At 45.6% G+C, this 25,000-nt stretch overlaps 2 protein-coding genes across 7 annotated transcripts in view; one reads left to right on the forward strand and one right to left on the reverse strand.

The window, feature by feature from the left end:
• The window catches only part of prkcz (protein kinase C, zeta), a 76,185-nt gene extending 66,722 nt beyond the window's left edge, over window positions 1-9,463 (forward strand). For all 6 annotated transcript variants that reach the window (XM_083554812.1, XM_083554811.1, XM_083554816.1 and 3 more), the window contains 4 exons: window positions 4,267-4,346; window positions 4,934-5,023; window positions 5,340-5,455; window positions 7,836-9,463. In XM_083554812.1, the coding sequence (XP_083410938.1) occupies window positions 4,267-4,346; window positions 4,934-5,023; window positions 5,340-5,455; window positions 7,836-7,923 (374 nt within the window). In that variant the 3' untranslated portion in view covers window positions 7,924-9,463. The remainder of the gene's footprint in view (window positions 1-4,266; window positions 4,347-4,933; window positions 5,024-5,339; window positions 5,456-7,835) is intronic.
• Window positions 9,464-15,874: 6,411 nt separating this feature from the next.
• LOC310733515 (uncharacterized protein) overlaps window positions 15,875-25,000 on the reverse strand; it is an 11,550-nt gene continuing 2,424 nt past the window's right edge. Inside the window, exons 2-4 of the mRNA XM_083554823.1 lie at window positions 18,676-18,829; window positions 16,341-16,798; window positions 15,875-16,264 (exon numbers count right to left, since the gene is read on the reverse strand). Coding sequence (XP_083410949.1) covers window positions 16,192-16,264; window positions 16,341-16,798; window positions 18,676-18,829 — 685 coding nt within the window. The 3' untranslated portion in view covers window positions 15,875-16,191. The remainder of the gene's footprint in view (window positions 16,265-16,340; window positions 16,799-18,675; window positions 18,830-25,000) is intronic.

Consider the following 25,000-nt stretch of genomic DNA (forward strand, 5'->3'; position numbering starts at 1 on the left):
AAGTGGCAAAAGAACGTATTAGTCGAGGAGTTTTTCACGGAACGCAAGCAGTTTGTCAACGATATAAAGCACTTTAGAAGAGAAGGAGCTTTTACTGATCAGGCAATCTTTAGATTAAAAAAGCTGATAAACGAAGGTCAATAAGGAGAACTCTGATGAAGACTGATGAAGTGTGTGGTTCTTTTTAGGTTGTTTTTTTTTCAGCATTTGTTTGTTTTACTTTTATTTCATTTTTAATGAACGGTATTCAAGTTGTGAGTCTTAATATTAACGGCGCGGGATTATGGAAAGAGAGTAAAGCTTTATAAGCTTATAAGACAGAATCTTGTTGATGTTATGCTGCAGGAGACCCACAGTAATGCTGCTGATTGGGTGAAGGAGTGGGACGGGTTGGTGATTTTAATTCACAACATTTCACTTAGTGTTGGTGTTGCCCTGCTTTTTACTCGCAATTTTATTCCTGTTTCTTACACTGTAGAAGAAATTTTAAACTGGAGGCTTTTAAAAGTGAGCGATTTTTATGAGAATCGGGTTTTTAGCAGTGGAGAGAATGAGTTTTTTAGACAAACTCAACAATGTTGTTTTAAACTGTAGCACTGCAGATTTTTTTATTTTGGGAGGTGATTTTAATTAAACAGCAGAAAATATAGACAGAAATCATGCAGAACCTCATTCAGCATCCCCCAAGCGCCTGTGGGAGATGGTGGAGGCCCACAATCTCTCTGTGACATTTGGAGAAATCTAAATAAGAAACAGAGACAGTACATGTGGACCCTATAGCCATCTAGTAGATCCAACACCGAGTGAGGTCTGAACGAGAACTTGTAAAAGGGCCAGGTAATGTGGAACAGGTGTCTGCGATTTGCGCCGGGCGAGGCTGAGAGAGAGCTTCGGAGGGAAGCGTGGCAGGAGGATCCCTGACAGGCCCACAGCATAGAGAACACGCTCTCCCTGGCAGGATTAGATCGATTTTATGGTTTTTAAGCATCAACTGCCTTTTTTTACAAAGTGTTTTATTTTTACAGTAGGCAGCTCTGATCACTATATGGTTCAGTGCACCATCATTAAGAAAAACATAAAAGCTAGGAGTGCCTACTGGCATTTTAACACTTTCAGAAGATGCTAAGTTTAAAATCTCTTATTTTTTTATGGAATTGTTTTAAACTAGAGAAGGCAGCTTCTAACTTCCTACAGCAGTGGTGGAATGTTACAAAAGCACAAATCAAAGAATTCTATCAACAGTACACTCTCAATGTCACAAGAGACATTGCCAGATCTCTAAAAGCTCTGGAGATAGACATAGTGGAACTCCAGCGTTTGGAGGCCACAGGAAATAGAGGGCATATTGAAGCCATCAAAAGTTTAAAAGCCAAAATGAACGACCTGCTGGACACTACAGCACAGGGGGCGCTGGTCCGCTCACGCTTTAAAAGCGTCACTGAGATGGATGCTCCTTCTAAGTTCTTCTTCAGTTTAGAACAAAAGAATGGACAGAAAAGATGCATGCATGCCGTGCAAACAGAATCAGGGGATCTCGTGTCAGAGCCTTCTGAAATTCACCAGCAGACAGTCAGCTTCCACTCGAAGCTGTATAGCAGTGAGTGGTCAGAGGCACAGTTAGTGGAGGAGAGCTTCCTTAAGGACCTGCAAAAGCTCACAGAGTCAGTGGCCAGAGAATTGGACAAGGAGCTGACACTGGCTGAGCTTCAGAAGGCTCTCCAGGGCATGGAGAACAGGCGAGCGCCAGGTATAGATGGTCTCCCTGTGGAGTTTTTCAAAGCATTCTGGGCAGTAATAGGGCAGGATGTGCTGGAGGTCCTACAGGACAGTGTGAGAGGAGGTCAGCTACCAATGAGCTGCAGGAGAGCCGTCCTGACCCTGCTGCCAAAAAAGGGAAACCTGACCCACCTAAAGAACTGGCTCCCAGTGTCACTACTGTGCACTGACTTCAAGCTGCTGTCAAAAGCATTAGCCTCGAGACTGACGAACGATCATCCGATGATGGAGCAGATCTCACCATGACCAGACACACTGTGTGCCTGGCAGGTCGATATTTGACAACATATACCTAATTTGTGACATTTTGGACGTCTCCAAGCTATTGGGTTTAAAGACTGGTCTGATTCTCCTGGACCAGGAAAAGGCCGGTTTGAGCATGAATACTTGTGGAAGGTGCTGGAAAGATTTGGATCAGGGTGCTGTACAGTGAAATTGAGAGTGTACTGAAGGTGAATGGTGGTTTATGTGCTCCTTTTAGAGTGTACAGAGGGATCAGGCAGGGCTGTTCACTGTCAGGTATGTTGTGCTCTCTGGTGATTGAACCTCTTTTAAACAAGTTAAGGAGTCATCTCTCTGGTTTTAATATTCCACATGTTAATCCCTCCATATGCTTGTCAGCTTATGCAAATGACTTGGTAGTCATAATACACACAAAGGATGATGCCAAGTTTTTAACTACCATTTTAAAGGACTTTCAGATTTTATCTTCTGCCCAAAGTCAACTGGGGTAAAAGTGAATCAATTTTAGTTGGGGAGTGGGGAGGTGGATAGACTTCACTGCCAGGAGGCTTGGCATGGAAAAGAGGTGGTTTTAAATACTTGGGTGTCTGCCTGGGGAGCAATGAGATTTTACAAAAAAACTGGGAAGGTTCTGTAGAGCAGGTGAAAGGCAGACTGAGCAGGAGGCTGTCCTACAGGGGGCGAACGCTGGTCATCAGCAACCTCGCCGTGACGTCCCTCTGGCACAAGCTAGCCTTCGTCGATCCTCCACCGAACCTGCTGGCGAAAACATCCAGGCCCTGCTGGTGGATTTCTTCTGGGACAAATTACACTGGATTCCTCGGAGTGTTCTTAATCTGCCGAAGGAGGGTCCAGCTGTCCAGCATAGCTGCAGCATTCTGCCTCCAGTTCATCCAGAGACTCCTCACTGGACCCAGAGACTTAGTATAGATATAGCAGCCAGTGGATTATTACGCACAGTTGAAGGACTGGGGCTGGACAGAGCCTTGTTTTTAATGGACACAAAAATGCTGGACATCTCTGGATTACCAATGTTTTACCATGGACTTTTTAAAATCTCTTTTTAAAAAACAAAACAAGGGCTGTCGAAAACTACACTGGTTGCTGGAGGAGCCTCTGGTGTATGGAGGGCGACCGAACATCTCCAGTGTAATCGTTCCTGCTCTGTCCAGAATGCTAATCTCCTCAGGCATCGTGACGCTCTGGGAGCTTGTGAACATCACGGGGTCAGACTTGTCGAGGGCAGAGGACCAGGCAGCGCGCATGAGACTGAGGTCCCTGCGTGTTGTCAATCAGCTGCTACACCGCTGGAGATCTACACTAACATCAGACCTCAACGGGTGTGAGCGCCCCCTCCTGGAGTGCAGGGGTGAAGGGGAGATGGACTTTGGGTCAGTGTCGGGGAAGCTTCTCTACAGAGTGTGTGTTGAGGTTCTGAATAAGAAGAAGCTGAGTGTGAGGGTGGACCCCCATGGAGAAGTGTTCAGGGTTTAAATGCTGATATTAAATCAGAGTGGAGACACTGTACAAACCACCGTTACCAAAAAGAGCTGCTGACCTCCAGTGGAGGATTTTACACTGCATCATCTCTGTGAACTCTTTTATTTCTGTTTTAAACCCTGATGCTACACCTGATTGTCCTTTTTATTCACAGAGAGAAACAGTTTTCATGCTTTTATTCACTGCTCCAGGTTAAAGTCACTGTTTGTGTTTTTACGGAGCATTTTAAAGTCTTTTTATGTTGATTTTAATGTTCAGTGTTTTATTTTTGGTGTTAAATACGTTAGGAAACAGGTTCAGGTGCCACCTGGTTCATTTTCTCCTCGGTCAGGTGAAGATGGAGATAAACATGAGCCGGAAAACCAGATCACACAGAACACTGACTGGGAGACACAAGAATGTTAAAAAGGCTGATCAAATCCAGAGTTTTAACAGATTGTAATTTGTACAGAAGTGTGAATGATGTGTGTGTGTTTAAATGTGTGTGTGTTGGAGAATGTGTTTGTGCTCTGTTACAGACGGAGAATAAACTTTACACCAGAACTGAACTCATTACTCATGTTTTACTCAAATATATAACCTTCTTCATACATATTTATTTATTTATTATTTAATTTACTAAGTCACCCTGAATTTTATAATATGTGTAAATAAAGTTTGTTAATTTCTCTCTCTCTCTCTCTCTCTCTCTCTCTCTCTCTCTCTCTCTCTCTCTCTCTCTCCTCTCTCTCTCTCTCACTTTCTCAGTTATTTTGGAGAAGCCTATCCGTATCCCTCGCTCGTTGTCAGTGAAAGCAGCGAGTGTGTTAAAAGGTTTTCTAAACAAGGTGAGAGCATTTTGTCCTTCACACACTCCTCTGTGTTGCTTACACACTCAACTCCATCTTCATTCTTCTGACCCCTCGAACATCAACAGCATGAACTTCTTCAGCAGTTTGAGCTACAGGAGCTCTTCTGTTAGAGTCTTTGCGCCTCACATACATCAATGATCCTCGTCCCCCACGACCCTGTCGCCGGTTCACCACAGTTCCTTCCTTGGAGCACTTTTAATACATTCTGACCACTGCAGACCAGAAACATCCCACAAGAGCTGCAGTTTTGGAGACGCTCTGACCCAGACGTCTAGACGTCATCATTTACCAACTTGCTCAAATCCTTACGCTCGCCCATTTTTCCTGCTTCTAACATCAAGGTCAACTTGTCCATTGACAGCATGTCCTTTGAGGACAAAATGTTCACCTGCTAATAAATAAATTAAATTTATGATGAAGAGATCAGTGTTCTTCACTTCACTTCACCCTCTGATAATGTCATGATGTTATAATGTCATGCCAGATCAGTGTGTGTCAGATGTCAGACACGTCTCCTCTGATGTCCCTGACTTGTAATTTTCAGTGCATGTTTTTTTCTTTAGGATCCAAAGGAGCGACTGGGGTGCCAGGTTCAGACAGGATTTACAGATATTAAATCTCACACGTTCTTCAGGAGTATAGACTGGGAGCAGGTGAGGAGATCCACAATCAGCTTCACTTCAAGTGTGTGTGTGTGTGTGTGTGTGTGTGTGTGTGTGTGTGTGTGTGTGTGTGTGTGATAAGGGAACAGAGAAAGAGAGAGAGAGAATAGATGGTGTGTATTTGGTGATACAATAAGGGAAGAACCATCTGTTCCCATTTTTACAAATCAGCATGAAGCACATCACTGCAGGAGCCGTTTCCTCAAACTGTACAGAGTAAATGAGATTGTGGCATGATGGTGGTGAAGTGGTATTTTAAGGGGTTAATTCTGCTCTTTTTTCTTTCTCTTTTCTTTATTTCTCTCAGTTGGAGCAGAAGCAGGTCACTCCTCCGTTTAAGCCTCAGATCACTGATGATTATGGATTAGAGAACTTCGACACACAGTTTACCAACGAACCAGTACAGCTCACACCTGATGATGAGTGAGACACACACACACACACACACACACACACACACACACACACACACACACACACACACACACACACACACACGTTTCTGTCTGTCAACATTGATCATATTTCTGCAGGTATTTATTCTGGTGCACATGATCAGTAAAGATTAATTAATAGAAAGATGATGATGATGATGATGATGATGATAAAGATCTCACTGGCAGTGTTACAGGTGTTGAACATCAGCAGGGATGGAACATGACTGTAGTCCGGTGGAAGAATTATTACCTGTGCTGCAAATCAGAGCAATAAAGGATGGAGTTGGAAATGTGTTGATTAGTGAGGAGAGTGTGTTGAGAAGATGGAGGGAGGGATTTTGAGCAGCTGATGAAGGAGGAAAATGTGAGAGAGAGAGAGAGAGAGAGAGAGAGAGAGAGAGAGAGAGAGAGAGAGAGAGAGAGAGAGAGAGAGAGAGAGATGCAGTGGAGTTTTTAACCAGATTGTTCAACAAGATTTTGGAAGTGGAGAAGATGCCTGAGGAATGGAGAAGGAGTGTGCTGGTACTGATCTTTAAGAATAAGGGAGATGTGCAGACCTGCAGTAACTACAGGGGAATTAAGTTGATCAGTCACACCATGAAGTTATGGGAAAGAGTAGTGGAAGCCAGGCTGAGAGAAGAGGTGATCATCTGTGAGCAACAATATGGTTTCATGCCGAGGAAGAGCACCACAGAGGGTGAAGAGAGGAGTTGTGGTATTGTATGAGGAAGTCTGGTGTGTCAGAGAAGTATGTGAGGGTGGTGCAGGACATGTATGAAGACAGTGTGACAGCAGTGAAGTGTGCAGTAGGTACAACAGACTGGTTCAGGGTGAAGGTTGGACTGCATCAAGGATCGGCTCTGAGCCCTTTCCTGTTTGCAGTGGTGATGGACAGGTTTAAGGACGAGGTCAGACAGGAGTCTCTGTGGACTATGATGTTTGTGGATGATATTGTGATTTGTGGAGAGAGTAGGGAGCAGGTGGGGAAGAGCCTGGAGAGGTGGAGGTACACGCTGGAGAGAAGGAGAATGAAAGTCAGTAGGAGTAAGACGGAGTACATGTGTGTAAATGAGAGGGAGGGCAGTGGAGGGGTGCGGGTGCAGGGAGAAGAGGTGGAGAAGGTGGAGAAGTTCAGGTACCTGGGGTCAACAGTGCAGAGTAATGGAGAGTGTGTTAGAGAAGTGAAGAAAAGAGTGCAGGCAGGGTGGAGTGGGTGGAGAAGAGTGATAGCAGGAGTGATTTGGGATAGAAGAGTATCTGCAAGAATGAAAGGTAAAGTTTATAGGACTGTGGTGAGACCTGAGATGTTGTATGGATTAGAGACAGTGGCATTGAGTAAAAGACAGGAGGTGGAGCTGGAGGTAGCAGAGCTGAAGATGTTGAGATGTTCGTTGGGAGTGACGACGATGGGCAGGATTAGAAATGAGTTTATTAGAGGGACAGCGCATGTAGGACGTTTTGGAGTCAAGGTGAGGGAGGTGAGATTGAGATGGTTTGGACATGTGCAGAGGAGGGACATGGGGTATATCAGTAGGAGAATGCTGAGGATGGAGACACCAGGAAGGAGGAAAAGAGGAAGACCAAGGAGGAGGTTCATGGATGTGGTGAGAGAAGACATGCAGGTAGTTGGTGTGAAAGAGGCAGATGTAGAGGACAGGGGGGTCTGGAGACGGATGATCCGCTGTGGAGACTCTTAATGGGAGAAGCTGAAATAAGAAGAAGAAGAAGAAGAAGTGTAGTTAGAGTGTGTGTAGTTAGTGTTTGTGTGTGTAGTTAGATTTTGTATGTGTAGTTAGTGTGTGTATTTAGTGTAGTTAGTTTTTTGTGTGTAGTTAGTGCAGTGTTTTGTTGTTTATTGTGTGTAGTTAGTGTTTATGTGTAGTGTCGTTAGTGTATAGTTTGTGTTTGTGTAGTGTAGTTATTGTGTGTAGTTAGTTTTTGTATTTGTAGTTAGTGTAGTTAGTGTTTGTGCGTGCAGTGTTTGTGTGTTGTTTAGTGTGTGGTAAGTGTTTGTGTGTAGTTAGTGTAGTTAGAGTGTATGTAGTTAGTGTTTTTGTGTAGTGTAGTTAGTGTTTGTGTGTGTGTTGTTAGTGCAGTTAGTGTGTGTAGTGTTTGTGTGTAGTTAGAGTGTGTGTAGTTAGAATGTTTAGTTAGAGTGTGTGTAGTTAATGTTAGTGTGTTTAGTTAGAATGTGTAGGTAGAGTGTGTGTAGTTAGTGCAATGTGTGTGTGTGTGTGTGTGTGTGTGTGTGTGTGTGTGTGTGTGTGTGTGATACACAGTTTCTGGGTTAGTGTGGAGTATTGGGTTTGTTATGAAGAATGAAAGTCTCCTGACTGCACTGTGTGTTGTGTGTTTTCTCTCCTCAGGGACGTAATAAAGAGAATAGACCAGTCTGAGTTTGAGGGCTTTGAGTACATCAACCCCCTGCTGCTCTCCACCGAGGAGACCGTATGAGAGAGGAACCGCCGAGAGCTTCTGTCTGTCTGCTCGCTCGCTCGCTCGCGGCTCCACGATACACACGGGGATTAGTACTGACTGTGTGACTACAGTGAGACAGAGAGAGAGAGAGAGAGAGAGAGAGAGAGAGAGAGAGAGAGAGAGAGAGAATTCCACTACAAGCCTACATCTTTTTATCTCTCTCTCTGTCTCTCTCTCATCCCTCTCTTTTTCTCTCTGTCTTTGTCCTTCTCAGACTCATCTAAAGTTCTCCTAGAGGCAAAAACACAGCAAACAGAATCAGAACTGGAGAAGTTTTAAACTGAACAAAACTGAATTCCCTCAAAAATCATCTGAATCGTCTTCCTCCTTCCCATCCTCCTCTGATTCTGTCGTTTTTGGTGCCTGCACTCATCACAGACTTTGTTATTCGGAATCTCCTGCTTCAGCTCATGGTTCTGTTTAAAAACTTGATTTAATGTGCACTTCTTCTTCTTCTTCTTGTACATGTTTTTATCGGGGTTTCAGATGGAGGCATGTGCCGATGTTCAGGTTTATATCCCTCCTTCACGGGGCAGAAGTGAGACGAGGTGTCTCTTACACGTCTCTCAGATTCCAAGAGTTCACTTCACCAGACGAGAGAATGTGTGAGAAATAATCAATAAATGTATCTTTATGTAGTGGCTGATGTGTAACAGGAGGTGATGATGTGGTGAGGACAGAGCTGTAACATGGGCACCCCCCCCCCCCCTCCCCCAAACACACACACACACACACACACACACACACACACACACACACACACACACACACACACACACAGTGTCAACTTCAGGCTTCCGTCAAGACAAGAGTTCATTTAATCTACGAATAATAATTTAACAGATCAGCATTTCCCTACATCTCAAACCAGCAGAACATTAGAGATACAACACACACACACACACACACAAACACACACAAACACAACCACTTAAAACTCAAATCATTTACACACTTCAAAACTCAGGAATTAGGTAGTCTCAGACTTGGGGGCGGAGTCAGTATATACAAGAGGCGTAATCTGAAATTGGGGCTATGATGCTCCTCCCCCTTCCCCTACTCTTAATCAGGATCAGTTTAATGGATTTAAAGTGATGCTTCAGTGTGCTAATCACAGCTAGCATCAAAACCACACACACACACACACACACACACACACACACACACACACACACACACACACAACAGGTGGTTATGAATAAAAGTCTAGGGTAATTTCAGTCAATCAGAGAGTACATTACTGAGAAAGTGATAAACGTAATGTGATTAGTTAGAGTTCTCTGTGTGTGTGCGTGCGTGTGTGTGTGTGTGTGTGTGTGTGTGTGTGTGTGTGTGTGTGTGTGTGTGTGTGTGTGCGAGAGAGAATTAGTGCTTTACTGCTGTATAAAAGTGCAGTATGAGAGATAATGAGATTATGATGAAGATTAAGAAGATGGTCTCTAATGAAGCACAGATTTCAGGATGACATTCTGAAACACAAACTCATTAATTAATTAAATAAACAAATACATTTGGAGTTCAGGTGGTCATGTGATGATCTTGTTACATCACACTTCCATTTAGCTTAGTATAACCCTTCACTAGTAACTACATAACAGCTAGCTAATAGTAGCACTGATATATTAGACATTATATTGTTCATGATGAGCATTTGGCTAACCAGCAGCAACAAAACTGTGATGTTATCAACTCTGCTAGCATCTGTAGCAGAGACTTTTACTAGGACCACATGCAGCTAGAAGCAAACTTTCCAATTACGTAGCATCTCTGGATGGTGTTTCTGTTTCAGTGTGTACAGCAGTCAAACACCTCGGTGTGATTATCAGAATCAGGTTTATTGGCCAAGTGTGTAGACACACACGAGGAATTTGGTTCCAGCTGTTTGTTACTCTCAAAAGTACAGACATCAATAAAAACCTATACATGACAAAACAGACACAAAAAGACAAAAACAGACTAAACAAGACAATACAGACAATGTGAGACAGTATAGACAGTGTGGGTAATAAATAGGGCTACAGATCAGTGATGTATATAAAGTGTGAGAGTGCATGGTAGTGTAAATGACAGTATTGTGTGTCAGGTATGATTAGAGAGTTTACTATAGAACTTTGTACAGTAAATAGCAGCAATAGTGTGTGTAACATATACAGATACTGTGATGAGTGAGAGTTCTGTGCAGTACTTATAGATATGAGATCTGAGCAGGAAATATAATTATGGTCAGTTGTTAGTGAGGCTGATTGCTTGGGGAAAGAAACTGTTCCTGTGTCTGGCAGTTTTATGGAACAAAGTTCTGTAGGACCTGCCAGAAGGAAGGTGCTGAAAGATGTTGTGTTCAGGGTGTGAAGGGTCATTAATGATTTTTTCTGCCCGGTTTCTGGTTCTTGTATGGTACTGGTCCTAGAGAGTGGGCAGAGGGGCACCAGAGATTTTTTCTGCTGTTTTAACAGTTTTCTGCAGTCTGTTTCTGTCCTGTTTTGTTGCTGCTCCAAACCAGATGGTGATTGATGAGCACAGGACAGATTCAATGACTGCAGTGTAGAACTGTATCACAGCTCCTGTGGCAGACTGCACTTCCTTAATTGATGTAGAAAGTACATCCTCTGCTGGGCCTTTTTCAGAATCGAGTTTATGTTTGATTCCCATTTCAGGTCCTGGGAAATGGTAGTGCCCAGAAACTTGAAGTTCTCCACAGATGACACAGTGGACTTTAGGAAACACCCTTCAACACTACTACTCCTCACAATATCCAACATCCCTATCATCTCCACAGTTTTGAGTGAGTTTAGCTTAAGGTTGTTCTGACTGCACCATAACACCAACTGCTTCACCTCCTGCTCATATGCAGACTCGTCACCATCTTGGATTAGTCCGATGAGCGTGGTGTCATCTGCAAATTTCAGGAGTTTGACAGTTGGGTCACTTGATATGCAGTCATTCGTATAAAGGGAGAATAGCAGTGGGGAAAGGACACACCCCTGAGGAGCACCAGTGCTGACTGTCCGAATACCGGAGGTAACACCTCCCAGTCTCCCCTGTTGTTTTCTGCCTGTCAGGAAGCTGGTGATCCATTGACAGATGGCAGGGGGTATAGTGGTTTAGGAGTTTGGAGTGAAGAATTCCCGGAATTATTGTGTTGAAAGCCGAACTAAAGTCAACAAACAGAATCCGGGCATATGTTCCTGGGCAGTCAAGGTGTTGCAGAATGTAGTTTAGCCCCATGTTGACTGTGTCATCCACCGATCTGTTTGCTCGGTATGCAAACTGTAGGGGATTCAGCAGCTGTTCTGTCACCTTCTTTAGATGGGCCAATACCCATCTAAATACCATCTTTAGATGGGCCAATACCCATCTAAATACCCAATACCCTGTATCTTATTGACCTGAGTCCTTTCCTTTGAGTCTCACATGAATAATATCACCAGGATCTCCTTCTTTCACCTTAGAAATGTTGCTAAAATTAGAAATATGATGTCGTTACAGGATGCAGAAAAACTAGTAGACGCTTTTGTAACATCTAGATTAGACTACTGTAACGCTTTACTGTCTGGGTGTTGGAGGAAGTGCAGAAATAAGCTTCAGTTAGTTCAGAATGCAGCAGCAAGAGTCCTCACTAGATCTAGAAAATATGATCACATCACCCCTGTTTTAATCATCTACACTGCTCCCAATTACATCTCACACTGATTATAAAATACTACTACTGACGTATAAAGCACTTAACGCTCTCACGCCGCAGTATCTGAGTGATACCAGTATTGTACCAGTATGATCCTCCATGCCTACGTAGATCAGGCTATTTGTTGGTATTTGACGGTGGTGGGTCGTCTCTTATCCCAGAGATCCATCATGTCATGTCATGTTTCCTTCTGCTTCTCGCTTTTAGTTCTGCTGCTACATTGAATCTTGTTCCTACTTTCACCCTGATCACACTGTACAGTGTCTTAACCTTTTATACAACAATAAGAAGACTAAATATTACATAACTTTTTCTCTCACTCTTTTAACCTGCTCTTGATGTACCAGTGTTTCTTGTCTGTCCAACGTCATCATCATCTTCTTTCGGCTTCTCCCATTAGGGGTCTCCACAGCGGATCATTTGTCTCCATACCCCCCTGTCCTCTACATCTGCCTCTTTCACACCAACTACCTGCATGTCTTCCCTCACCACATCCATAAACCTCCTCCTTTGTTCTTCCTCTTTTCCTCCTTCCTGGTGTCTCCATCCTCAGCATTTTCCTACTGATACACCCCATGTCCCTCCTCTGCACATGTCCAAACCATCTCAATTTCACCTCCCTCACCTTGTCTCCAAAACGTCCTACATATAAACTTTCCCTTTCACTCTCACAGATACTCTTCTATCACAAATCACTCCTGCTATCACTCTTCTCCACCCACTCCACCCTGCCTGCACTCTTTTCTTCACTTCTCTAACACACTCTCCATTACTTTGCACTGTTGACCCCAGGTACCTGAACTCCTCCACCTTCTCCACCTCTTCTCCCTGCAACCGAACTCCTCCACTGCCCTCCCTCTCATTTACGCACATGTACTCGGTCTTACTCCTACTGACTTTCATTCCCCTTCACTCGTGTACCTCCACCTCTCCAGGATCTTCTCCACCTGCTTCCTACTCTCACCACAAATCACAACATCATCCACAAACATCATAGTCCACGGAGACTCCTGTCTGACCTCGTTTGTCAACCTGTCCATCACCACTGCAAAGAGAAAAGGGCTCAGAGCCGATCCTTGATGCAGTCCAACCTTCACCTTGAACCAGTCTGTCGTTCCTACTGCACACTTCACTGCTGTCACATTGTCTTCATTCATGTCCTGCACCACCCTCACATTCTTCTCTGACACACCAGACTTCCTCATACAATACCACAACTCCTCTCTCCACCCTGTCGTACGCTTTCTCTAAATCCACACACAATGCAACTCCTTCTGACCTTCTCTATACTTCTCCATCAACATTCTCAAAGCAAATAAGGCATCTTTGGTGCTCTTCCTCGGCATGAAACCATACTGCTACTCACAGATGGTCACCTCTTCTCTCAGCCTGGCTTCCACTACTCTTTCCCATAACTTCATGGTGTGACTAATCAACTTTATTCCCCTGTAGTTACTGCAAGACTGCACATCTACTTTATGCTTCTTCTCCATTCCTCAGGCATCTTCTCACCTTACAAATTCTTGTTGGGCAACCTGGTTAAAAACTCCACTGCATATCTCCTGAACATCTCCATGCTTCCACCAGTATGTCATCTGGTCCAACCGACTTTCCACTCTTCATCCTCTTAATCGTCGCTCTCACTTCCTCCTTACTAATCCTATCCACTTCCCGCTTCACCATCTCCACACCATCCAACCTTCTCTCTCTCTCATTTTCCTCGTTCATCAGCTGCTCAAAATCCTCCCTCCATCTTCTTAACAGACTCTCCTCACTAATCAACACATTTCCATCTCCATCCTTTATTGCTCTAACTTGCAGCACATCCTTCCCAGCTCGGTTCCTCTCTCTGGCCAATGGCTACAAATCCTTTTCTCCTTCCTTAATGTCCAACTTCTCCTACAGCTCCTAATATGCCTTTTCCTTGGCTTTCACCACATCCCTCTTCACCTGCTGCTGCATCTCCTTGTTCTCCTGCCTACTTTTCTTATCACTCTGTCGATCCCAATTCTGTTTCTCCAACCTCTTTCTCCTTCTGCTCTCCTGCACCTCCTCATTCCACCACCTTGTCTCTGTCTTCTTTTCTATTTCCAGATGTCACACCAAGTACTTTTCTAGCTGCCTCCCTCATCACTCTTGCAGTAGTTGCCCAATCATCCAGCACCTCTTCACCACCACTGAGCCCCTGTCTGACCTCTTCCCTGAACCTCACACTACAGTCTTCCTCCTTCAGTTTCCACCATCTTGTTCTTCTTTACCTCCAAAACCATTCTACAGACCACCATTCGATGCTGTCTAGCTACACTGTCCCCCGTCAACACCTTACAGTCTCCAATCTCCTTCAGGTTGCATCTCCTACATAGGACATAATCCACCTGAGTGCACCTTCCTCCCTTATACGTCACCCTATGATCCTCCTTTTTCTTAAAATAAGTATTCAGGATATTTCCAACATCTAAACATGAAAATATAAATGGGATGGATATGTGTATGAGAGATATTGACATAAGTACAGATTAAAGTGTTCATGTGATGGTATTAAATGACACTGTGCCAGTGTAGTGTTGAAGTGACCATGTGCAAATTGTGCAACAATGGAAAGTGTGACGCAAAGAGAAGTCCAGGTACCAGGCGCTGGGTGTTTCCTGGTTTAAACTCTGAATGGCCTGTGGGAAGAAGCTCCTCCTCATTCTCTCTGTGTTTGCTTTTAAGGAATGGAAGCGCTTCCCTGAAGATAAAATAGAAAAGAGTCCATTGTTGGGAAGACTGAGGTCCTTCACAATCTTCCTGGCTCTGGTCCGGCACCACATGCTGTAGAGGTTCTGCAGGTTAGGGAGCTTGGTGCGGATGGTATGTTCAGCTGAACGCACCACCCTCTTGGAGGGCTCGCCTGTCCTGCATGGTGCTGTTCTCAATCCAGGAAGTGATGATACCAGACAGTATGCTCTCAATGGTGCAGGTGTAAAAGGTTCTTAGCACCTGAGAGGGTAGTTTAAAGTGCCTTAAGCATCTCAGATGGTACAGACGCTGCTGGGCCTTCTTCACCAGGGTGTTGATGTGACCAGCCCAAGACTGTGATGTGAACACCTAGGTACCGGAAACTGTCCACTCTCTCCACTGGGGTCCTGTTGATGTTTAGCAGTTGCTATGACCGCTCCTGCTTTCTGCTGAAGTCCACCATCAACTCCTTAATCTTGCCGACATTCAGAAGATTGTCCTCCTGGCACCATCTCTCCAGGTTCATCTCCTGAAGGTAGGCAGTCTCAACATTGTTGAAGATCAGACCCACCACAACAGTGTTGTCAGCAAACTTGATGATGGTGGTGGAGTTGGAAATGGCCATGCAGTCATATGTGTACAGCGAGTACAGCAGGGGTCTTAGAACTCGACCCTGAGGAGCTCCAGTGCTGAGGGTGAGAATGGTTGAGGTGTGTTTGCCTACTTGTGCAGGTTGTAGTCTGTCAGGAATTTGGAGTTTCATTGATGCAGGGGTGGGCTGACTTAGAGGTGAGCCTGGAGGGAGACAACTGTAGTGTACAAACAGCATTTTCACATAATTCCCTTTTTAGCAGTCCAGGTAGCTGATGAAAATGATGTGTAGTGTTTCAGTCTCTTTCTTCTCTCCAGATTTGCCCGATGTATCCTGATGCTCTACCTCTGGATGGAGTTCTCTTCAGTTGGAGACACACTGTGCAGCTGGAGATTGTTCTACATCAACATCCTAAAGATCCACAAAGTTACTGAGCAACTCAAGAACTGTGAGGATGGATTTGGACTGTAATTAATATTAACAGTCTGCTACAATGTTCTCAGGAACACAGTTTTCATGAACAGTCCTGCCTGTGAGCGTCATCACTGAACCTCAACACTGATATAACTTTAATCAAGTACATTTAGTGATTAGGGTGAGGTTCTGTTTAAAGTCTGGTTCCTCTCATAGTTTCTTCCTCATGAAGTCTCAGGGAGTTTTTCCTTCACCACAGTCACCACTGGATTACTCATTAGGGAGAAACTGATAAGGAACAAACTTAAGACACTAAATTTCTACATTCATATTTATGTCTCTGTTAAAAAGTCTCCACAAATAAAACTGAACTGAACTATGATTAGATGAACAAAAGAGGATGAAACGTCCAGACTGGACCCGAGATCAGACCTGAGACCTTTCTTGCTGCAAGAGATTCTCACACTGCTGGTTGGTTTGAGAGTCACGTGGGTCAAAAACACACCAAACAAACATCATAATGCAAAAAAGTCACATAAGTGTTTATTAGCACTGTATCTGTAGCACTATTAGCATGTTTACATTACATGTACATGTGCTCATTTATTAGCATATTTACATTAGCACTGCTAATTTAGCTGTTATGCTAACTGGTAAATTCAAAGCAAACCACTTAGATTATTTGTTATCTTTAAATATATTAAAATATTCAGTATTAGTGTGGTTAAGAACCCCTGTGGGATTAATAACGTTTTCTGTAGCGCTGTACAGTTTATTCACAACAGTGTGGATGAGGTCACCGGGTCATGTGACCCACGAGGAACGACGATGATGAAGTTCACCACACCACATCTACATTTATCTCTGATAAACACTGGGCAAGATGAGAGTCGCACTCCATCTGAGAAAACCTGAAACACACATACACACACACGCTAATGCTAATGTTATTAGATCAGATGTTATCATGAATGTAAAATGTCTGACCTTGCAGGAAAAGACGACAGGCACATCGGACAGCATTCCAGTCTAATTCCATCTGATCCTGATCCGCTTTCAGATGTTTGGACTCTGTGATCAATTTCAGCTCCTGATTCAGATGTTATTCCTAATCCAGCTGTTTCCCTGGGTTTTATTCCAGAAGTGCGTTCAGTTCTTGCTCCTGCTTCAAGTTCACACACTGCTCCAGAACGCTCCGATCCAAATCCGGAGTTTCTGGTGCTGGACCTGTTTCCATCCCACTCACATTGAGGTCCGTCAGCGTGCCGGTTCCCCTGACTGAGGGAGCTCGGTGTGCGGTGGATTGGGACGCAGCCATCTCGGTACCTCGGGTCAGGAGAAGAAGAGAAAGAAGCAGAGCCTGGAACGGGATCAGGAATAGGGAAAGGAATAACATCTTCATCCAGATCACACAAACACTGACCTGACTGTCCTTCCTTCTTCTCCTGTAAAACACACACATTTATATGAAAACATTAATTGTTTTAAACAGTGTGTGTGTTTGTGTGTAAGAGAGACATGCAAATATATAAAATAACCTTAATAACCACAACCTTCAGAGTTTTTTCTTTATTTTTATTATTTTCAAAATTCTACATTAATACTGAGGAATCCAAACTATAAAACACATCTGGAATTCTGTAGTAACTGGATTTAGGTGGTGTGATTGTGGAGGACAGATCATCTGATGCAGCGCCCACTCACCCTCCATCTTGAACAAAAAGCTCTTCCAGAACCTAGAGGTGTGTTTGGGGTCTTTGTCCTGCTGGGACAAATGATGGTCCCACGTAGTGTAAACCAGATGAGATGGTTGCATGTTCCTGCAGAATGCTGACACTTTTCTTCTGGTTTAAAGTCCATTCCTTCTGTTTCTTTTCCAAAACAAGTTTCTTCTGCTTGTTGTTCTTCTGAAGTAATGGTTTCTGAAGTAATGGTTTCTTTGCTGCAAGTCCATCATGAAGGTCTGACTCCCACAGCCCATGTTGAAATGTCTAACACATTCGAACTCCAAGAAGCATTTATGTTCATCAGCAGTTTCGGAGGCTGGTGATTCTAATAAACGGATCGTGTGCAGCAGAGGTAGCTCTCGGTCTCATGAGAGTCTGTTTCATTATAGCGTTTGATGGTTTTGGAGACTGAGATATTTCAGATCCACTGAGCTTCATTTCTGAAAGTAATAATGGATCTTTTCTGGTTCTTGTTAGAATCTGGATTTGTACAGTAGTTTGTAGCAGCACTAATAGTGATATTGACTCTGTACTCACACTTTCCTCTGCACAACACAACATAAAACCTAAAGCTCATTAAGAAGAAAAGAAATGTCCCAAAGGAAGTGTTGATAAAACACACCTGTGACCTGAAACCCATTCCAGGTGACACCTCGTGATTCTGATGAGAGAATGATAGAAGTTTGTGAAGCAGCATCAAAGTTCCTTTGGACACGTTTTTGTTTGCTACAGAATTCCAGACGTGTTCTTTCATAGTGTGGATGTCAGCAAGTATAAGTGTGTGTGTGTGTGTGTGTGTGTGTGTGTGTAGAGGACACATACCCCACACTTTATTATAATTGAACACTGCTGTATAAAATGCTGAGAAATCTATAAGTAAAATCTAAAAGTTGTGTTTAAACACATTCTGCACTCCTGGTCCAGTGTGTGTGTGTGTGTGTGTGTGTGTGTGTGTGTGTGTGTGTGTGTGTGTTTGCTCCACTGAATAATGCATCCTCTGCTCCAACTCATTAGATGTCTGTCTGTCTGTGAACTTGAGTGTGACGTCTCCGGAGTTAAAATCTGCCAAACCAGCACTAAACCTGCTCGGCGCAGACCATCACCCCGTTTCCATGGACACCAAAATCCACCCATCATCCTCACACACTGCGCTGTGCTTCACACTAATTGGCAGTCACTCTGACAGCGCGAGTGTAAAGCGAGTGTGTGTGTGAGCGTGTGTTTTTCCTCGGGGGAGAAGCTCGGTGCTGCTGGTGATGTGATGACACACAGTCTCAGCCTCGACCAAATTAATAAATAAATAAATGACAGACGCTGAGCTCAGCTCGACTCACACTGATCATGTGACTCACGTAATAAATACTCACCGATGTGTTTCAGACGTCTCACACGTGCAGCTCTCTTCTTTTGGTCATATAGAATTATTTTCACGTGATTGCAGAGTATTGCCCTGATGTCGTGTGTGTGTGTGTGTGTGTGTGTGTGTGTGTGTGTGTGTTAGACAGTGAGATTAACATGTAAAGATGCAGGTAGTGGTCACGTGACCCTAAGCAAACTTCTCTCAGAAGGGGATTTGTTCGGTTATTGAGTCGTACCGTGGAGAGCTGAGGGAAAGCAGGAACACTGAGATCCTCAGAGTTCTGAGACGAGGACTGTGGACATAAAACCTGCAGAGTTTTCATCCACAACTTCTCCACCTCACACAGAGCAGAGGAGGTCCAGCATGAAGATCTTCCACCTGCTAAAGAACTACACACACACACACACACACACACACACAATTAATACAATGTTCCACACTGAACATTTCATTACACAATAACAAGACTCACCTATAATCATTAGTGCTGCAGGAATAATTGCGTTCGTGATGTCGGCTTGTGATTAAATAGCGGCAAATGTTGTGATTTAATAAATAATAATTTAATAAGTGCGTGTGTGGACAGATTTTCCACACCACTAACAAAACAAAAAAAGATCTCACACCAGATAGTCTCAGTTTAGGCAGGGCACGTGTGGCATGTGGTCACGTGACTTTCCGGTGTGCAGCAGGGAGACCAGGTGAAGGTGGATGCTGAGCAGATCGACACTGAACTGATCACCAAACACCAAGACCACCAGAGGAACTGACGACAGGCGACAGGCGACGGTTCCACATGCGGAGATTCCTTTGATTTTTTATTTACTTTTGTCCGCCGCTTTCCTTTTCCTCGTACCCACTCGCCGTTACACACACCCACTCGCCCACTCGCCGTTACACACACCCACTCGCCCACTCGCCGTTACACACACCCACTCGCCGTTACACACACCCACTCGCCGTTACACACACCCACTCACCCACTCCCCGTTACACACACCCACTCTCCCACTCGCCGTTACACACACCCACTCGCCCACTCCCCGTTACACACACCCACTCGCCGTTACACACACCCACTCTCCCACTCGCCGTTACACACACCCTCGCCCACTCGCCGTTACACACACCAACGCCCACTCGCCGTTACACACACCCACTCGCTGTTAAACACACACCCACTCGCCGTTACACACACCCACTCCCGGTTACACACACCCACTCGCCCACTCGCCGTTACACACACCCACTCGCCCACTCGCCGTTACACACACCCACTCGCCGTTACACACACCCACTCGCCGTTACACACACCCACTCGCCCACTCGCCGTTACACTCCCCCACTCGCCGTTACACTCCCCCACTCGCCGTTACACACACCCACTCGCCCACTCCCCGTTACACACACCCACTCGTCATTACACTCGCCCACTCGCCGTTACACACACCCACTCGCCGTCACACACACCCACTCGCCCACTCCCCGTTACACACACCCACTCGCCGTTACACACACCCACTCGCCCACTCGCCGTTACACACACCCACTCGCCCTTACACACACCCACTCGCCCTTACACACACCCACTCGCCCTTACACACACCCACTCCCCGTTACACACACCCACTCGCCCACTCGCCGTTATACTCCCCCACTCGCCCACTCGCCCTTACACACACCCACTCGCCGTTACACACACCCACTCGCCCACACACACACCCACTCGCCCACACACACACCCACTCGCCGTTACACACACCCACTCGCCGTTACACACACCCACTCACCCACTCCCCGTTACACACACCCACTCTCCCACTCGCCGTTACACACACCCACTCGCCCACTCCCCGTTACACACACCCACTCGCCGTTACACACACCCACTCTCCCACTCGCCGTTACACACACCCTCGCCCACTCGCCGTTACACACACCAACGCCCACTCGCCGTTACACACACCCACTCGCTGTTAAACACACACCCACTCGCCGTTACACACACCCACTCCCGGTTACACACACCCACTCGCCGTTACACACACCCACTCCCGGTTACACACACCCACTCGCCGTTACACACACCCACTCGCCCACTCGCCGTTACACACACCCACTCGCCGTTACACACACCCACTCGCCGTTACACACACCCACTCGCCCACTCGCCGTTACACTCCCCCACTCGCCGTTACACACACCCACTCGCCGTTACACACACCCACTCGCCCACTCGCCGTTACACTCCCCCACTCGCCGTTACACTCCCCCACTCGCCGTTACACACACCCACTCGCCCACTCCCCGTTACACACACCCACTCGTCATTACACTCGCCCACTCGCCGTTACACACACCCACTCGCCGTTACACACACCCACTCGCCCACTCCCCGTTACACACACCCACTCGCCGTTACACACACCCACTCGCCCACTCGCCGTTACACACACCCACTCGCCCACTCGCCCTTACACACACCCACTCGCCCACTCGCCCTTACACACACCCACTCGCCGTTACACACACCCACTCGCCGTTACACACACCCACTCGCCCACTCGCCGTTATACTCCCCCACTCGCCCACTCGCCCTTACACACACCCACTCGCCCACTCGCCCTTACACACACCCACTCGCCCACCCGCCCTTACACACACCCACTCGCCGTTACACACACCCACTCGCCCACTCGCCGTTATACTCCCCCACTCGCCCACTCCCCGTTACACACACCCACTCTCCCACTCGCCGTTACACACACCCTCGCCCACTCGCCGTTACACACACCCACTCGCCGTTACACACACCCACTCGCCCACTCGCCGTTATACTCCCCCTCGCCGTTACACACACCCACTCGCCCACTCGCCGTTATACTCCCCCTCGCCGTTACACACACCCACTCGCCGTTATACTCCCCCACTCGCCGTTACACTCGCCCACTCGCCGTTACACTCGCCGTTACACACACCCACTCGCCGTTACACACACCCACTCGCCGTTACACACACCCACTCGCCCACTCGCCGTTATACACACCCACTCGCCCACTCGCCGTTACACACACCCACTCGCCCACTCGCCGTTACACACACCCACTCGCCCACTCGCCGTTACACACGCCCACTCGCCCTTACACACACCCACTCGCCCTTACACACACCCACTCGCCCTTACACACACCCACTCGCCCACTCGCCGTTACACACACCCACTCGCCGCTACACACACCCACTCGCCCACTCGCCGTTACACACGCCCACTCGCCGTTACACTCGCCCACTCGCCGTTACACACGCCCACTCGCCGTTACACACGCCCACTCGCCCACTCGCCGTTACACACGCCCACTCGCCCAATTGCCGTTACACACGCTCACTCGCCGTTACACACGCCCACTCGCCGTTACACTCCCCCACTCGCCGTTACACACACCCACTCCCAGTTACACACACCCTCGCCCACTCGCCGTTACACACGCCCACACGCCGTTACACACGCCCACTCGCCGTTACACACGCCCACTCGCCGTTACACACGCCCACTCGCCCACTCGCCGTTACACACGCCCACTCGCCGTTACACTCCCCCACTCGCCGTTACACTCCCCCACTCCCAGTTACACACACCCACTCCCAGTTACACACACCCACTCGCCGTTACACTCCCCCACTCGCCGTTACACACACCCACTCCCAGTTACACACACCCTCGCCCACTCGCCGTTACACACACCCACTCGCCGTTACACACACCCACTCACCCACTCGCCGTTACACACACCCACTCGCCGTTAAACACACCCACTCGCCGTTACACACCCACTCGCCCACTCGCCGTTACACACACCCACTCGCCCACTCGCCGTTACACACACCCACTCGCCCACTCGCCGTTACACACACCCACTCGCCCACTCGCCGTTACACACACCCACTCGCCCACTCGCCGTTACACACACCCACTCGCCCACTCGCCGTTACACACACCCACTCGCCGTTACACACACCCACTCGCCGTTACACACACCCACATGTTAGTAGAAGTGTTGAGTGTTAGTAGAAGTGTTAGTAGAAGTGTTGAGTGTTAGTAGAAGTGTTGAGTGTTAGTAGAAGTGTTGAGTGTTAGTAGAAGTGTTGAGTGTTAGTGTTAGTAGAAGTGTTGAGTGTTAGTGTTAGTAGAAGTGTTGAGTGTTAGTGTTAGTAGTAGTAGTAGTGTTGAGTGTTGGTGTTAGTAGAAGTGTTGAGTGTTGGTGTTAGTAGTAGTAGTAGTGTTGAGTGTTGGTGTTAGTAGAAGTGTTAGTAGAAGTGTTGAGTGTTAGTGTTAGTAGTGTTAGTAGAGGTGTTGAGTGTTGGTGTTAGTAGTAGTAGTAGTGTTGAGTGTTGGTGTTAGTAGTAGTAGTAGTGTTGAGTGTTGGTGTTAGTAGAAGTGTTGAGTGTTGGTGTTAGTAGTAGTAGTAGTAGTGTTGAGTGTTGGTGTTAGTAGAAGTGTTAGTAGAAGTGTTGAGTGTTAGTAGTAGTAGTAGTGTTGAGTGTTGGTGTTAGTAGAAGTGTTAGTAGAAGTGTTGAGTGTTAGTAGTAGTAGTAGTGTTGAGTGTTGGTGTTAGTAGAAGTGTTAGTAGAAGTGTTGAGTGTTAGTGTTAGTAGAAGTGTTGAGTGTTAGTGTTAGTAGAGGTGTTGAGTGTTGGTGTTAGTAGTAGTAGTGTTAGTAGAGGTGTTGAGTGTTAGTGTTAGTAGTAGTAGTAGTGTTAAGTGTTGGTGTTAGTAGAAGTGTTGAGTGTTAGTGTTAGTAGAGGTGTTGAGTGTTAGTGTTAGTAGTAGTAGTGTTAGTGTTAGTAGTAGTGTTGAGTGTTAGTAGAAGTGTTGAGTGTTAGTGTTAGTAGAAGTGTTGAGTGTTAGTGTTAGTAGTAGTAGTAGTGTTGAGTGTTAGTAGAGGTGTTGAGTGTTAGTAAAGGTGTTGAGTGTTAGTAGAGGTGTTGAGTGTTAGTAGAGGTGTTGAGTGTTAGTAGAGGTGTTAGTAGTAGTGTTAAGTGTTAGTGTTAGTAGAAGTGTTGAGTGTTGGTGTTAGTAGTAGTGTTGAGTGTTGGTGTTAGTAGAGGTGTTGAGTGTTAGTGATAGTAGAAGTGTTAAGTGTTAGTGATAGTAGAAGTGTTGAGTGTTAGTAGAAGTGTTGAGTGTTAGTGTTAGTGGTAGTGTTAGTAGAGGTGTTGAGTGTTAGTGTTAGTAGTAGTAGTGTTAGTAGAGGTGTTGAGTGTTGGTGTTAGTAGTAGTAGTAGTGTTGAGTGTTGGTGTTAGTAGTAGTAGTAGTGTTGAGTGTTGGTGTTAGTAGAAGTGTTGAGTGTTGGTGTTAGTAGTAGTAGTAGTAGTGTTGAGTGTTGGTGTTAGTAGAAGTGTTAGTAGAAGTGTTGAGTGTTAGTAGTAGTAGTAGTGTTGAGTGTTGGTGTTAGTAGAAGTGTTAGTAGAGGTGTTGAGTGTTAGTGTTAGTAGTAGTAGTGTTAGTAGAGGTGTTGAGTGTTGGTGTTAGTAGAAGTGTTAGTAGAAGTGTTGAGTGTTAGTAGAAGTGTTGAGTGTTAGTGTTAGTAGTAGTGTTAGTAGAGGTGTTGAGTGTTAGTGTTAGTAGTAGTAGTAGTAGTAGTAGTGTTGAGTGTTGGTGTTAGTAGAAGTGTTAGTAGAAGTGTTGAGTGTTAGTAGAAGTGTTGAGTGTTAGTGTTAGTAGTAGTGTTAGTAGAGGTGTTGAGTGTTAGTGTTAGTAGTAGTAGTGTTAGTAGAGGTGTTGAGTGTTGGTGTTAGTAGTAGTAGTAGTGTTGAGTGTTGGTGTTAGTAGTAGTAGTAGTGTTAAGTGTTAGTGATAGTAGAAGTGTTGAGTGTTCGTAGAAGTGTTGAGTGTTAGTGTTAGTAGTAGTGTTAGTAGAGGTGTTGAGTGTTAGTGTTAGTAGTGTTAGTAGAGGTGTTGAGTGTTGGTGTTAGTAGTAGTAGTAGTGTTGAGTGTTGGTGTTAGTAGTAGTAGTAGTGTTGAGTGTTGGTGTTAGTAGAAGTGTTGAGTGTTGGTGTTAGTAGTAGTAGTAGTAGTGTTGAGTGTTGGTGTTAGTAGAAGTGTTAGTAGAAGTGTTGAGTGTTAGTAGTAGTAGTAGTGTTGAGTGTTGGTGTTAGTAGAAGTGTTAGTAGAAGTGTTGAGTGTTAGTAGTAGTAGTAGTGTTGAGTGTTGGTGTTAGTAGAAGTGTTAGTAGAAGTGTTGAGTGTTAGTGTTAGTAGAAGTGTTGAGTGTTAGTAGAGGTGTTGAGTGTTGGTGTTAGTAGTAGTAGTGTTAGTAGAGGTGTTGAGTGTTAGTGTTAGTAGTAGTAGTAGTGTTAAGTGTTGGTGTTAGTAGAAGTGTTGAGTGTTAGTGTTAGTAGAGGTGTTGAGTGTTAGTGTTAGTAGTAGTAGTGTTAGTAGAGGTGTTGAGTGTTAGTGTTAGTAGTAGTAGTAGTGTTGAGTGTTGGTGTTAGTAGTAGTAGTAGTGTTGAGTGTTGGTGTTAGTAGAAGTGTTGAGTGTTGGTGTTAGTAGAAGTGTTGAG

This window comes from Silurus aristotelis, assembly GCF_946808225.1.
Source record: "Silurus aristotelis genome assembly, chromosome: 11".
Classification (NCBI taxonomy): Eukaryota; Metazoa; Chordata; class Actinopteri; order Siluriformes; family Siluridae; genus Silurus; species Silurus aristotelis.